The 14575-nt window shown below is 37.1% G+C and overlaps 1 protein-coding gene across 2 annotated transcripts; it reads left to right on the top strand.

Annotated features, from left to right (window-relative positions):
* The first annotated feature begins 5956 nt into the window (after nt 1-5956).
* SEC10 (exocyst complex component sec10) lies at nt 5957-14291 on the top strand. 2 transcript variants are annotated; one of them, XM_079060245.1, is made up of 25 exons: nt 5957-6133; nt 7171-7245; nt 7356-7598; nt 7695-7769; nt 8608-8709; nt 8801-8851; nt 8935-9040; nt 9153-9272; nt 9344-9435; nt 9506-9671; nt 9754-9830; nt 9906-10004; nt 10096-10186; nt 11316-11401; nt 11471-11644; nt 11740-11793; nt 11874-12002; nt 12103-12195; nt 12566-12712; nt 12821-12918; nt 13007-13091; nt 13171-13229; nt 13321-13419; nt 13533-13616; nt 14016-14291. In XM_079060245.1, the coding sequence occupies exons 2-25, from the start codon at nt 7171-7173 to the stop codon at nt 14089-14091; spliced, it is 2481 nt and encodes an 826-aa protein (XP_078916371.1). In that variant the 5' UTR covers nt 5957-6133; the 3' UTR covers nt 14092-14291. The 2 variants fall into 2 exon arrangements, with proteins under 2 accessions (XP_078916371.1, XP_078916370.1); XM_079060244.1 differs by having other exon boundaries at nt 5957-6167.
* The last annotated feature ends 284 nt before the right edge of the window (nt 14292-14575 follow it).

Raw genomic sequence — 14575 nt, 5'->3', positions numbered from 1 at the left:
CTAAGCTTAGAATGAACAAGTTTCAAACTTTATACCTTTAATATGCTAGAAATGATGCACAAACTCACGATCTACAAGATCCTTCTTCTCCTTTGCTTCTTCTCAAACTTCCTTATTCTTCAAAACCACCAAAGAAAACCCAAACACTCTATGTAAGCTCAAAAATCCACTCAAGATGGCTAGGGTTCCGAGATTAGCACTAAAGGCAATGGAGATCGAAGGGGTGATGCACTTGAAGAACTTAATGACCTTAAATAAGGTGCAAACCCTAAAAATTAGGGTTTGCCTCTGGCTTGAGTACGCCCAACGTACACCAGGATCACCCCGATGATGCGCATGCAAGGAGTACATTGTGCGTACCTAATGTACGTCCAACGTACTCATGAAACCTTCACCACATTTTAATTGAAATAAGTAGAACAATAGATTAATTTCATACCTGGCGAATCGGGCGCTATAAGTGCCGATTACGTTGGGCATACGCGATTAGTGCCCAAACCTTATTTTCATGGTTTGATCCCTGTTTAAGCTCCTTAACTTCCCGAACCCATTCCATTTTCATCCTCCACCTTTCCAACACCCTCCATTGAAAACCCTAACCCTAGTTTTAGCAAAAGAAGGTGTGCTTGGGTGCTTTGGAGTGTTCTCGGTCCATCTTGGAGAAGAATAAACTATTTGGAGAAGTGTTGGTTGCATTGGAGCTTATAGATCCAGACTTTGTTCACCTTGATCTTTCTTCTAGAGGTATAAATTTTGAATCTTGATGATTCATTTGATAGATCTAGCTAGTATTGGGTGTTATGCGCTTTTGGTCACTTTAATGCATACAATTTAGTCTTACAAGTTTGAGACCTTGTTATGGATAAAGTTAGAAACTTTATCCATCTAAACATCATATTGATTCAGATCTAAAGGCTTGAGACTTAGACTTAATGGATTAATTTGGAAAGGATGCACTTTTGGTCCCTTTGAGACTTAAAGACTAGATCTTGGTTGGTTGGACCATTCTAATGGATAAAGTTGGAAACTTTACCCATTATAGAGTTATTAGGAACCATAAAAATGTAATCTTGGACCTTAGTTTCCTTCCATGCATGAGCTAAGGTGTCTTAAAGAGTTAAGAAGTTAGGGTTTTTGGTATTGAGCACTTAATGGCCATGAAAGACCTTAAAGTTGGAAACTTTATGGTTAAGGACATCATTTGAGGACTAGGTCTGGAATTTGTACGAAAGAGTTTAAGGGATTAATTTGTTAATAGAAGGGAATGATGGTTGCACATACGCTGGGTGTACGCCATGGTACACAGGGCGTACGAGGTCAACGCCTCATTTCTGGTCAAGGCCTGTGTACCCTAAGCGTAGAAGATGAGTACGCTAGGCGTACTCAGCTGAGTTGACTCAGTTGGATTTTTGACTTTTCGACATTGACCTGTCTTTGACCTAGGGGTATTTTGGGTATATTAATTATAAGTTAAGTTTGGTAATGTTCCATTGAATAGGTGACCGGTAGAGCTAATATTCAGAACAATGTCCTGTTCAGTGATCTTTCAGATGGAGAGGTGGGTCTTCTCGATATATCCATGGGTCGAAGGTACCAATGTTGACCCATTACTTTGTTATGCAGAATGCTAGTTGTCTCTGTGATACTTATATGAAAGACCAAGATATGACCCCTGACAATTGTATGAAAGACCAGGATCTGGCCCCTGGCACTTGTATGTAAGATCGGGATTTGGCCCTCGACATTGCAAGGAAAGACCATGATTTGGCCCATGGCAAGAAGTGATTGTAAGACTATGATTTGGCCCATAACATTCACTTTCTTATGTATGGTATATGGTGTTTTGGGGAACTCACTAAGATTTGTGCTTATGGTTTTATGTTTATGGTTTTAGGTACTTCCGGTACGAAAGGGAAGGGCCCAACGTGACTGCACCGCATCCACTAGAGTTTTCCGCATTAACAATTTTCAACATTTACCCTGATGTTTAAATAATATATTCACTTTGATCGGTTTTGGAACAACTCGTTCGTATGGTTTATTGTTTTAAAAATGAAAATTTTACTATGAATTTTTGGGACGTTACAACCGGCAGGCTAATTGCCAAGTTCAAGGAGCGAACTGCAACCTTGCAGAATGTGAGAGGGACTTCTGAGGCGACTACTGGGGGAGAGCTTGATGTGGGCAAGCGACTCAGAAAGACAAAGATGGCTTATTCAGCGATGGACTAGGAGTTCGAGGCTGCTAACCTTTGTATTGGAAGTCAGGGGGACCTTGATATATGCGGAAAATATGATGAAACCAATGAGTTTGCTTGTCACAGATTCAAATGCTACAAGTGTGGATAAAAAGGGCATGTCGTTCGCGACTGCAAGAAGGATCAAGCGTGTTTCCATTGTCACCAGTCGGGTCATATCATACCCGACTGTCTTGCATGGGTTGCGGAGGGAGTACATGCCCAAACACCTATCATCATATGGGAGGTCAAGGTTGAATCGCAAGAAATCGTAGATATGAATTTTGACCCTCGATTTTATCTTGACTAGATGTACTTGTTTAATGTGATGCCAAATGGATAACCATTTGTATATTTAGCTTGTTAGCTCTATTATGTTAGCATCGATGGGTTTTAAAGGATCAGGGATGCGGCCTTCGGGGTGCTTTGTAAATCATGAGGTAAGAGGTTCGTTCGTAAAAGGGTTTAAAGTTGTATTGTTTGGAAAGCTTCTAGCGTCTCCATCTAAGGTGCAGGATTTCCTTGAGTTTGCTGGTTAATATTCAAGAATTGTTGCATGCCATTTTGCATATCAAGAGTTGTGTTTAGAGAGTGTCTGGATGAACCGGTTTTAGGCTTTGACTGGGAAAACGTCGGCCAATAATGGAGTAAGCCTAGAGTGGGGAAGGACTGAGTGTTTTGTTTGAAGGATTAACAACCAATTTGATTTTGATTGGTTCTAGCACAATAGGTCAGAGAAAGTTGTAGTGTAAGTTCGTTGGATTTTCGGTATTCGAGATTGTTAAGATCTTTTATGGTGAAAAGGATTAAGGGGTTGATCAGAAGTAAGTGCAGGGTGAGTTTATAACATCCCAATTTTCAAGATCAAAAATTTTGTTTTTAATTAAGTAATTTATAAAACCATTTACTGAAAAACAACATCGATATATATATCAAACTTATAACCCATAAGCTAAATGTCATAAAAACATGTCATGGAATAATAATAATGTCAGAGTACAATCCCAAGGACATCATAGTGCGGAAATCGGGTATGTGTGTACGATGCGCTGCTACCGTGCCGACTCCTTCCCCTTCGATGAAGAGGTACCTGAAAACAAAACTGTAAACTGTAAGCACGAAGCTTAGTGAGTTCCCCCATCATACCACATACCATACATAACACATACAATCTAACATATCTGGGTACTACCCACTTCGGTCTCTTTCAACCGGTAACTTGCCTAGCATATCAGGGTGCTGGCCTACCCCTTTGGTCCTGTCGACCAGTACCTCGCCTAACATATCAGGGTGCTGGCCTACCCCTTCGGTCCTTTCGAACGGTACCAGGGACTATTTCACCCCTAATCTACCACACAACATCCTAGTGCATCAGCATATAAATCATGTACTGCCTAGCTTGTCTGGGTGCTGGCATACCCCTTCGGTCCTATCGACCGGTACTAGGGTCTATCCTACCCATTCAATCACATATCATATAACATCATATCATACTATCACATAAAACATAACATACCAGATAATTATCACAAAGACAATTATCTAACAACCATCTCCTACTAGTGGGCTGACATTATGGCTGTAGACCCACTTCTACTGGAAGGTAACTCACCTCGTAAAGTGTCTAAACTGTCCTTGCTGCCGGAATCAACCCCTCTCAGATCCTACACATAACAATCTTCCTTAATTACCATTTCCTGGTCATCTCAAGTCAAAGTCAAAGTCAAGGTCAACACCTTGGTCAAAGTCAACTCTAGGTCAAAGTCAACATCCAGTTGACTCAATTCGCCGAGTTGGCCCCACAACTCGTCGAGTTCCTAAATCATGAAAACGGCAAGACTCGATCCTACTCGCCGAGCCTTAAAAGGGCTCGCCGAGTTCTTCTTTAAACAAAGTCGGGATCTTCTACAACTGACTCGCCGAGTTCATCTTCATCTGAGTTAAGGTGTTTAGTCCTTGACTCGTCGAGTTAATCCTTGAACTCGTCGAGTTCATCTTCATATGTTTGGGATATTGCCTTGGACTCGCCGAGTTCATCCTTGAACTCGTCGAGTACGATGATCTTCAGGTCCATAATGAACCCAACTGGCTGAGTCCTCTTCCAACTCAACACACACTCGCTATCAGAAGGGGTTTTGGGGAAAATGCAACTTGACTCGCCGAGTCACATAAGTGACTCGCCGAGTCCCTCTATGTCCAAAACTATTCAGTCGATTTCAGATGGTCTTAATGCATCCAAAACATAGATCTGACCTCCTAGGGTCCATTTTACACGTAAAGCTACGATCTTGACGTTCATGCATGGGGTTTTTGGCTCAAAAGACTCTAAAATGAGGTTTATATGATGCATGGGACTCCCATGGCCATAAAGTTGGCACCTTTATGCCACGGGAACCCCCAATGGTTCCCGATCTGAAGTCATACCCCCTTAAAACCACAAATCCCGAAAATGGTTCTACTAACACCTAGAAAAGGTAGAACTTGCCCTAACTAGAGATCTAAGAGATAAATGGTCAAGGTTGAAGCTTTTTACCTTGAATGGGTTGGGAATGAAGCAAAACCTTTGGATCTACTTGCTTCTTCTGGAACCACCAAGCTTCCACTTATTTCTTCAAGCTTCAAACAACCATAAACACACAAAAATGGCTCAAGAACACTCCAAATGCTTTAGGGTTTCGAGTTAGGGCTTTTCTGGACTATGAGAGACGATGGAGGCTGAAATGGGACAAGATAATGTGTTTAAATAGGGTGCAAACCCTAAATATTAGGGTTTCATCCAGGCAGTCCTACTCGTCGAGTCGGGCTCCCGACTCGTCGAGTAGGTTACTTAAAACCCTTGTCCAAAGTCCAGTCTACTCGACGAGTTGGGCCTCTAACTCGTCGAGTCCCAGTGTAAAAATGCAATTACTTTTATTTAAAATACGTACCGGGAACCGGACGTTACAGAGTTGCTGATAAATTCATGCTTTTAAGGTTGTGCACGTGGTCCTCGCATCAAAAGCTTCTAGGCAAGGATCTCGTTGTAATCGGATGTCCCTTCTGGGATAATGAAATATAATTAAGAGGATCGTGTGTTGCTCAGATTGGATATCAATTGAAGGGTTGGTTGGCTCGTTAAACCGATCGTTATCATTAGTAAGAGTAGAACTATGGTTGATTTATCAATATACTTCAGGGTGTAAGGGATGCACTTTTGCACGAGCTTGGGTCCAGAGGATGGGATTGCTCAAGAATTATCAAGTAGTATACGTTGACGGTGTATGGGTGCAATGATCATTCTTCAAGTGTCGAACAACGACTATTTTGGACCCATGAATAGAGCGTCAGAGTAGCATTGACCGATTTTCTGGAAGGACTCGGATCTACGTGGAATCCCATTTTGGTGGGTCGCGCCGGTAAGGTTGGAAAGGAGTCAGTTCGATCTCGGTTCTGATATCATTCAAGAAGTTTGGTTTAATGAGTGGAGCAATTGTATGATAGATTTGATTGTTTAAATTGAAAACATTTATTGGAAAAAGTTTATGGATGAGATGTTTATTGATATGGACCGGCCAACTAGAAAACGAATCCGAATTTATTTCCGAAACGGTCCATTCCGAAAAAAATGATTATTTTACAAAAAATAATTTAAATGTATTTTTTTTTTAAAATGGTTTGTTACTCGATTTCCCTTTATTTTTACTTATAACTTTCATAAAAGGAAATCAAGTATCCACCGCTGTCACCGCAGGTCGAGACTCGAGAGGGCAATAAGGTCATTACGCTTACCGCTTTCTTCATTGTAGTCTTCGCGGTCAGGCTCCGTCTACTGTTCTTCAATCTGTTTTCTGCACCCGCTCGATCTAATATTTCAACTTAAGAACACGAAGAAGAAGGATTTCTTTCAGGAAGATCAAAGTAGGAGTCTGTGCTTAACTTGATCTCCAACGAGGTTTATTGTTTGTAGCCAATCTCTTTATCGAACCATTAATCCCCTCATTCGATGTTAATAATTCAATCATATTGTAAGATTTTGCTAGGGTTTTTCTATGATTCTATCTGGTTTGAATTTAAAATGGAGAAGTAGCTTCATGCCCAGAGAGATCTACTAATATTTGAAATGGCGACTTCAAAAATTGAAATTGAGGTGGAATTGGGTGATAGTTATGTTAGTGAATTTCAGTTTTAAGATATCGATTTTACAATCTCGAGGCTTACTGAAATTTCTGTAGTAGTATGGAATTTTACGATTATTTAGTATGATCTGGTTAAATATTGCAATTAGGTTCAATTTAAATTCTTAGGTAATGCCTGGCGAGTGTGTTCACTAGTGGTTTTTCTTTATACTAGTCAATAACGGGTCTAATATGTTTAAATTTGAAATGGAAGTAGCTCTATGACCATCGAGATCTGCTAATATGTGAACCGGTAACTTTATGAATTATGATCGAAATTGAGGTGGAATTGGGTGAGAGTTTTGTTATTTGCTTTCAGTTTTGAGAAATGGATTTAACAGTATTTAAAGTATCCGAAGTTTGTTTACTAGAATGGGATCTTACGATTATTTAGGATGATCTGGGTACAGCTTTTCAATTAGGCCCAGTTTAACTTTTCCTGTCATCCCATTTCAGTATGTGCGTTCAATACCATCTAATACAATTCTGTCAGTTTGAATATGAAATGGAGACATAGCTTCATGACCAATGATATGAGAAACTTAAACTTTATAATTCGGTGATTATCTCATTTTAAATTGTAGCTTCAAGTTCAAGATATGGATTCATACAATCTTGGAAGTTACTGAATTTGTTTACTAGAATGGGATTTTATGATTATCTAGGATGATCTGGTTAAAACATTATCTTATATTCTAATTGTGACATGACATCAATGTAAAGTTCATCATGATAAATTTACAAAAGGCTAAAGGGTGTATGCATGTTTCTTTCTTTCAGATGAAAGAGATTAGAGATGGAACAAAAAGTAACAAAATATCTCAACCACTTGTTTTAGACATAGAAGACTTCAAGGTAAAGCTTCACAATCTTATGTTTTTGTGTGTATGGTATCTAATCGGTGCATGTATTACAGTTTATTATACTCAATGCCATTGCTACCTTGTCCTATTTGTTTTGTGAAGGGCGACTTCTCTTTCGATGCTTTATTTGGAAACTTAGTAAATGAGGTTCTGCCATCTTTCCAAGAAGAAGATGCTGACTCATTAGAAGCAAATGGTAATATTAATGGGAATGATGCTTTGCCTAATGGAAGGGCAGGGCAAGGTCAAGGGCAAGGGCAATTGACTCCTTTATTTCCAGAAGTAGATGCTTTATTGTCAATGTTCAAGAATTCCTGTTCGCAGTTAGTCGAAATTCGGAAACAGGTATATATTGATTGCATAACATTATTTTTGATTTGTTTTGCATCTATGCACCAAGCAATTTAATCTCCTCAACACATTTTTGTATGTTTGTTAAAGGTTGATGGAAAACTATTTAATCTTAAAAAAGATGTTTCTGCACAAGACTCTAAACATAGGAAGACGCTTGGTGAGGTAAATCATTAATCTCATTTTCTGAATGTTTATTTCAGTATTTATGTTCTTCTCATAAGTTAAAAGGTATCTTTGAGTGACCAGATAAGGTTTTATTACAGATTAATAGTCTAGAAGTTGAAATTTTCATCAATAGATTGGCCTCAACAAATTTCTGGAACTTTTTAGGTTGGATTTGTTTTTTAAAAGGGTTAATGTCACTAAATTGTATCAGAATTTCAACTTTGTTCCACCCAGGTACCTCGAACTTTATTTGAAGAGGTTTTACCACTCAAGTTTTGGTTTTGTTCCATTTATCTGAAACTTCAGTTCATAATTTTGTTGTTCCATTCCTGATCCCTATGAAATTTGTAAACCAACTTCACCTTCTACATGCAGTTCCAGTAAACCATATTTGAAATAGTTTCTTCTTTTTCTAATGCCACATATTTCAAATCAAAACCCACATAAGTTTATTTATGTCACTGTTTTTAATAAAGACAACTATCTACTAAATAGTTTTAACAAAAAAGTATTAAAACTGCATGATTTTTTTGTCACTGAGTGGAACAATACCTAGGTGGAACAACCATGAAACTTGGTTACTATTCGACATACATTAATCCATTTCTAAAACATTCTCCACATGCAGATCATGTTTCTCTATAGATCTGCTTACGACCTGGAGATCATTTTACTATATCTAAAAAATGTTAATAACTGAACTCATGCAACCTGAAATTTCAGTTGTATTCTCATATTTATTTTCATACACATGAAAGTTTTGAATTAATGCTAGTTTGTTTGAACCTTTTGATTTATCTAAATTATTAAGATTTTAATTAATTCCTGTTTTCAGCTGGAGAAAGGTGTGGATGGGTTGTTTGATAGCTTTGCAAGATTGGATTCACGTATTTCTAGTGTTGGGCAGACTGCTGCTAAAATTGGGGATCATTTACAGGTGAAGTTTAAATTCTCTCCAATCATATTATTTTATTAAAAAGCTGGTTGTGTAGTTGTTAAATTTAAACCTTTGTGCTCTTCAATTCCAGAGTGCAGATTCCCAGAGAGAAACTGCCAGCCAAACTATGGAGCTCATAAAGGTACTTTAACTGGATGCAATACAACTCATATGTTTTCTTTTTTCTTGCAAGTATTTAACACCCGTGTTGATTCTGTTATGCAGTACCTAATGGAATTCAACAGTAGCCCAGGGGATCTGATGGAACTTTCTCCTCTATTCTCTGATGACAGCCGTGTTGCTGAGGCTGCTTCGATTGCACAAAAATTACGTAAGTACATTTTTTTTTTTCTTTTCAAAAACCGACTAACTTGTAAATATCATTTTGATTTATTTGGATCTAAGTATATCTTATGAAGTGCACTTTTGTTTGTTGATTTCAGGTTCATTTGCAGAGGAAGATATTGGCAGACAGGGTGTGACTATGCAATCCGTTCCAGGGAATGCAACTGCTAGTAGAGGATTGGAGGTTGCTGTTGGCAACCTTCAAGAATACTGCAATGGTAGCTACATTAACATTCAGTTTTTTCACTTGTGGATGCTTTCTTTTTGACCATGGTGAATGTTTGTACAGAACTGGAGAACAGGTTGTTGTCTAGGTTTGATACTGCATCTCAGAAAAGAGAATTGTCAACCATGGCAGAATGTGCAAAAATCCTATCTCAGGTGCGTATATACAATTAAAACGATAAAAAGAAAGTAGTTTTGGCTTACTGTGTGATTTTTTGATATACAGTTTAACAGAGGCACCAGTGCGATGCAACACTACGTGGGTTTAAGGCCGATGTTTGATGTGGAGGTGATGAATGCAGACACACGATTGGTTCTTGGTGACCAGGATTCCCTACCTAGTCCCAGTAATGTTGCCCGTGCACTCTCCTCTTTGTACAAAGAGATAATCGGTATGAATATGATGGATTTTTTTTAATTAACATTTTCAAAGTGTGTTTTCTCTATAATATATAAAATATACTTGGCTTGTAGATACTGTCCGAAAAGAAGCAGCTACCATCACGGCTGTATTTCCTTCTCCAAATGATGTCATGTCAATTTTGGTACAGGTATTTGCAAAGAAAGAAAGAAACCACATATTTATGAATTTTGTGACACACTTACTTACTTACTTTATGATGTAGCGAGTAATGGAAGACCGGGTTCCTAAACTGTTGGAGAAACTATTGGTGAAACCATCTTTAGTGCATCCACCTCCGATGGGAGAAGGTGGTCTTTTGCTAGTAAGTTGCATGACTTGTTTGTGTAAATGGATGTCTGTTTGTTGGGTTTAGATGCATATATATGAATTTGGGTTTTGCGGTTCCGTTTCAGTACCTGAGGATGTTGGCAGTGGGATATGAGAAGACACAGGAACTTGCCAAGGATCTACGCAGTGTGGGATGTGGTGACTTGGACATTGAAGGTACAAACAACATTGCTACTTCCTTTTAGATGATATTGCAATGACTTGAGGATTAAAGTTAGTTTTCTATTGTCAACATATTGTATCGAAATACCTATTTTGGTCCAATTGGAAAATATTCTTCACCACACATGTTAATATGTTATATGAATATGAAAGCAACACATAGAATAGAAGTAACATACATGAACCTTTGCAATACATCACTTAGCATGCTTGATTATTAAGCAAGTAAAAGTTAAGTGACCCATTCCAAATTTCAAATAATCAACTGAAACATCACCACTTTATTTCCAACAGCCAAAAGCCTACTAAGCCTATATCAATATGATGTTTTCTTAGTCTAATACTAAACCAGATAAAATTCCCATTACACTTGTTTTCGACTCGACAAGCTATAAAAAGTCGGTAAACAACTGATCATTTGTTTGCTTAAGAGTTAAGACTCACTTTCTGTAGATTTCTACTCAACAGTTGGAACTCAAAAGCAATGGACATGAACAAGCCAAATTTCCACAAAATCAAAACTAAGATCAACATACAAAACAAATTTACTATATAACACAATACTGGCAACACGTTGGCCAATTTCACTCATCTCACTAAAATTATAATTTCACTTGCAAGATTTGAATCCAAACTTTCATGAAAGATATCTTCACAATTTGACTGGTATCATCTCCTAGTTCTCAGTCTCTTTCCAGGCACAAACACACACCAAGAGAAAAAAAAAAGTGTTGATCTTTCAGCCTAAAACCTCCTCCGCCTTTATACTTCATAATAATATGCTTTCAGAAGTCCTACTTCTAGGTCAGATCGATTATGGTTACCTTGAACAATGGACAAGTTGTTATAATCTTGAGTAGCTTCCTGATGTTTTTGTGTGGCATGTAATTGAATGGCGACAGCTGTTGGCCACATGTTTTGTATGTTTGGACTCTTGTAGGTGCTACTCGTTGATTATAGCTTTTGGGTATTTATTTAATAGAGGAGGCAGATCATTTAATGATTTTGAGTCACATTGATAGAATATGCTAAAAACTAGATAGAACAAGACAGCCCTGACATTTCATATAAAAGTCATATGGTTACTTTTAATGTCCTGATATACATTTTGTTATTGGTACAGGCCTAACAGAATCTCTATTCATTGATCACAAAGATATGTACATTGAATACGAGCAAGCTTCCTTAAGACAACTCTACAAATCAAAGGTTTTTTTTTTTCTTACAAGACACACTCATTTCCTCCTGCTATACCTTGATGGATTATATCCCATACAGATGGAGGAACTGCTTTCTGAATGCCAGCTAGCGGGAGAGTCAACAGGGTCAATTGGACGTTCAAAAGGCGCTTCAGTATCATCTTCCCACCAGCAAATATCTGTTACAGTTGTCACAGAGTTTGTGCGCTGGAATGAAGAGGCAATTTCCAGATGCACTTTGTTTTCACCTCAGGTAAAAGTAAAACAAAAACAAATTTTATTATATGAATCTTGGATACTTCACAAGATTCTTACATTCCCTTTACTCAATTATCTGTCTGTGTACAGCCTGGTAATCTTGCAACCAATGTGAAAACCGTCTTCACTTGCCTTCTAGACCAAGTAAGTTACAGATTTTATCTACTTCCCATCCTCATATGCATATAATGTAATTATGAATTAATTTCTTTTTTGTGGTGCAGGTGAGTCAGTATACAACAGAAGGGCTTGAAAGAGCCAGAGACGGCCTTACAGAGGCTGCAGCTTTGAGGGAGAGGTTTGTGTTAGGCACCAGTGTTAGTCGAAGAGTGGCTGCTGCAGCTGCTTCTGCTGTAAGCCTTTTTCAATATTCATATATATATATATATATATATATATATATATATTTCCTAAGTATTTGAAAGGAGATGAGAGTCATGAATTATGATGTAGGCAGAAGCTGCTGCTGCTGCTGGTGAAAGCAGTTTTAGATCTTTCATGGTTGCTGTACAGCGTTGTGGAAGCAGTGTGGCTATCGTTCAACAAGTATGTTACTTTGGGTTTTCATTAATATATAGCATCATAATTTCATTTCTTCCTATTACACCAAAAATCTACCCACTGACTCGCACTTATAGCAATGTCATTCAATTACAAATAATTTTTTACTGCTATATTTGAGTAGATATTTCAGACTATAATGTGTTAATAGGAAAAATTTAAAAGTTACAAAAATGGTTTAATAAGACTTTTTTTTACAAGTACAATGATGTAATAGAAAGAAATGAAAGCAGGATGTTGGAATACATAAACAAATAAAAGTCCGTTGGTATTTCCTGCATTTAGCCCTTTATTACAAAGTGTGAATGAAGAGTCTGAATGGTTGTTTGATTGGAAAGTGTATGGTTTTTTTCAGTACTTTGCTAACTCAATTTCAAGGCTTCTGTTACCTGTGGATGGTGCACATGCTGCATCATGTGAAGAAATGGCAACAGCTATGTCCAGTGCAGAGGGCGCTGCCTATAAAGGCCTCCAACAGTGCATCGAGACAGTTATGGCCGAGGTTTGTTCTTGAAACTGAATTTCTACTATATTTATATATTTATATTTTCCATAAAAATATAATCTTTTGAAATTGATATATTTTTTTAAAAATCAAATATGTGTGTAGGTGGAACGATTGCTTTCAGCCGAACAAAAAGCAACCGATTATAAATCACCAGATGATGGCATTGTTCCTGATCATCGGCCTACAAATGCATGCATAAGGTGGTTGACTGTGTTTGAATTTGCAATTCCTTGATATTATTATTATTTACAAAATCATCAACTTTTTTTTTTTGGTTTTGTTTTTCAGAGTTGTGGCATACCTCTCTCGTGTGCTTGAAGCAGCATTCACTGCACTAGAAGGTCTTAACAAGCAAGCTTTCTTAACTGAATTGGTACGCCACATACACATTTCCTATGATTTAATTTTACCTGTCATGTATTAAGATTTAAGATGAACTTTTTTCAAAACAGGGGAACCGCTTGCACAAAGGCCTAAGTAATCACTGGCAGAAGTACACTTTCAATCCCAGGTAACTTCTTCTTCATCCAAATATTATCATTTTTTAATCCAAATCAAACAAAGGCTTGACTTGACTTTTTGTTATGTTGTGGTGTCTGTAGTGGAGGACTAAGGCTGAAACGTGACATCACTGAATATGGGGATTTTGTGCGAAGCTTCAATGCTCCTACAGTTGATGAAAAATTCGAATCACTAAGCATGTAAGTTGTTACCTTATTTTATTGAATAATATGTATCATACCTTCTTTACTTACTGTGATTGTCTATTTATTACTCATATATATATATATATTTTATTTTTTAAATCTCAAAGCATGGCAAATGTCTTCATTGTTGCTCCTGAAAGCTTATCGAGTCTGTTTGAAGGCACACCAAGCATACTTAAAGATGCTCAAAGGTAACGTATTGTATTTCTTAAAGTAAGCTGCAATCGATTCAGATGCTCTATTTCAAATTCGAGAGGATACTTTCTCTTTTAGAAATGCCGTGAATTGTGAAATAGGAGTTATGATTATACAGTGCAAAAATTTACGATATATTTATATGAAGACAAAACCAATAAAATGGAACAAAGACATCCTAACAAGTTACAAATATGTATGCATGTAACATTTTCTTAACTTGCTATGCATACATTGTGGAGTTTTTAACTTTTAAAAAAAATCATTATTAGGACATTCTTTGAAAAATCAACCCAAATATAGCATTGTGCTTTTAAACTTTTTTATTATCAGGACAATCTAATACATTGCTATTTCTGGCATTTACATTATTGTTAAGTTTTTTATTTGTTCAGGTTCATTCAGCTTAGAGAGGACTATAAAAGTGCAAAACTTGCAGCCAAACTCAGCTCCCTTTGGCCAACCTCTTAATCTAGTTGTTGTAGATTTTATTAGTATAAAATGCATTTTCAAATTTAACTCTTGTGATTTTATATTATATGTTTATTATTATTGGAGTTTTGCACAACTACTTGTATATGGTAAAATTGGTTCCAGACAGACATCCTTTTGTTTACCTCTATGCTGTGTGTGTATTATTTCTATAAATCTTACATTATTTCTTTACATAACACTTTCAAGTTGCAATTATGTACTTAAATTCAGAGAAAATGCGTTTTTTTTTTCCCTTTTATTTTTAATAATTCGAAAGTCGATGAAACATGTTATTTTGTCAGAAACCACAAATGTGGGTTAACACCAAGTTTGTAGGGCTATTTTTGATGATAAGGACAAGGAGCGTATTTATCCCTTTTGGCTTTTGCACATACAAGGAAAAATAATAAAAAAAACACTATGTTCCTATCTTTTTTGGTGGTATAAAGTTTTTCAACTTTTTGTCCTAGTCAAATCCATT

This window comes from Lactuca virosa, chromosome 7 (genome assembly GCF_052849685.1).
Source record: "Lactuca virosa cultivar CGN04683 chromosome 7, Lactuca_virosa_CGN04683_v6, whole genome shotgun sequence".
NCBI lineage: Eukaryota > Viridiplantae > Streptophyta > Magnoliopsida > Asterales > Asteraceae > Lactuca > Lactuca virosa.
The sequence above is the reverse complement of the archived record's forward strand: the minus strand, read 5'-3'. Positions and strand labels throughout refer to the sequence as shown.

What these genes read in the sequence shown, in the direction of transcription:
- SEC10 (XM_079060245.1), top strand. Translation starts at nt 7,171, where the DNA reads ATGAAAGAGATTAGAGATGGAACAAAAAGTAACAAAATATCTCAACCA. An exon ending in TCACTTGCCTTCTAGACCAA is followed by an intron (nt 11,794 to 11,873) that starts GTAAGTTACAGA and finishes TTTGTGGTGCAG; the next exon opens with GTGAGTCAGTATACAACAGA. An exon ending in TCGAGACAGTTATGGCCGAG is followed by an intron (nt 12,713 to 12,820) that starts GTTTGTTCTTGA and finishes ATATGTGTGTAG; the next exon opens with GTGGAACGATTGCTTTCAGC.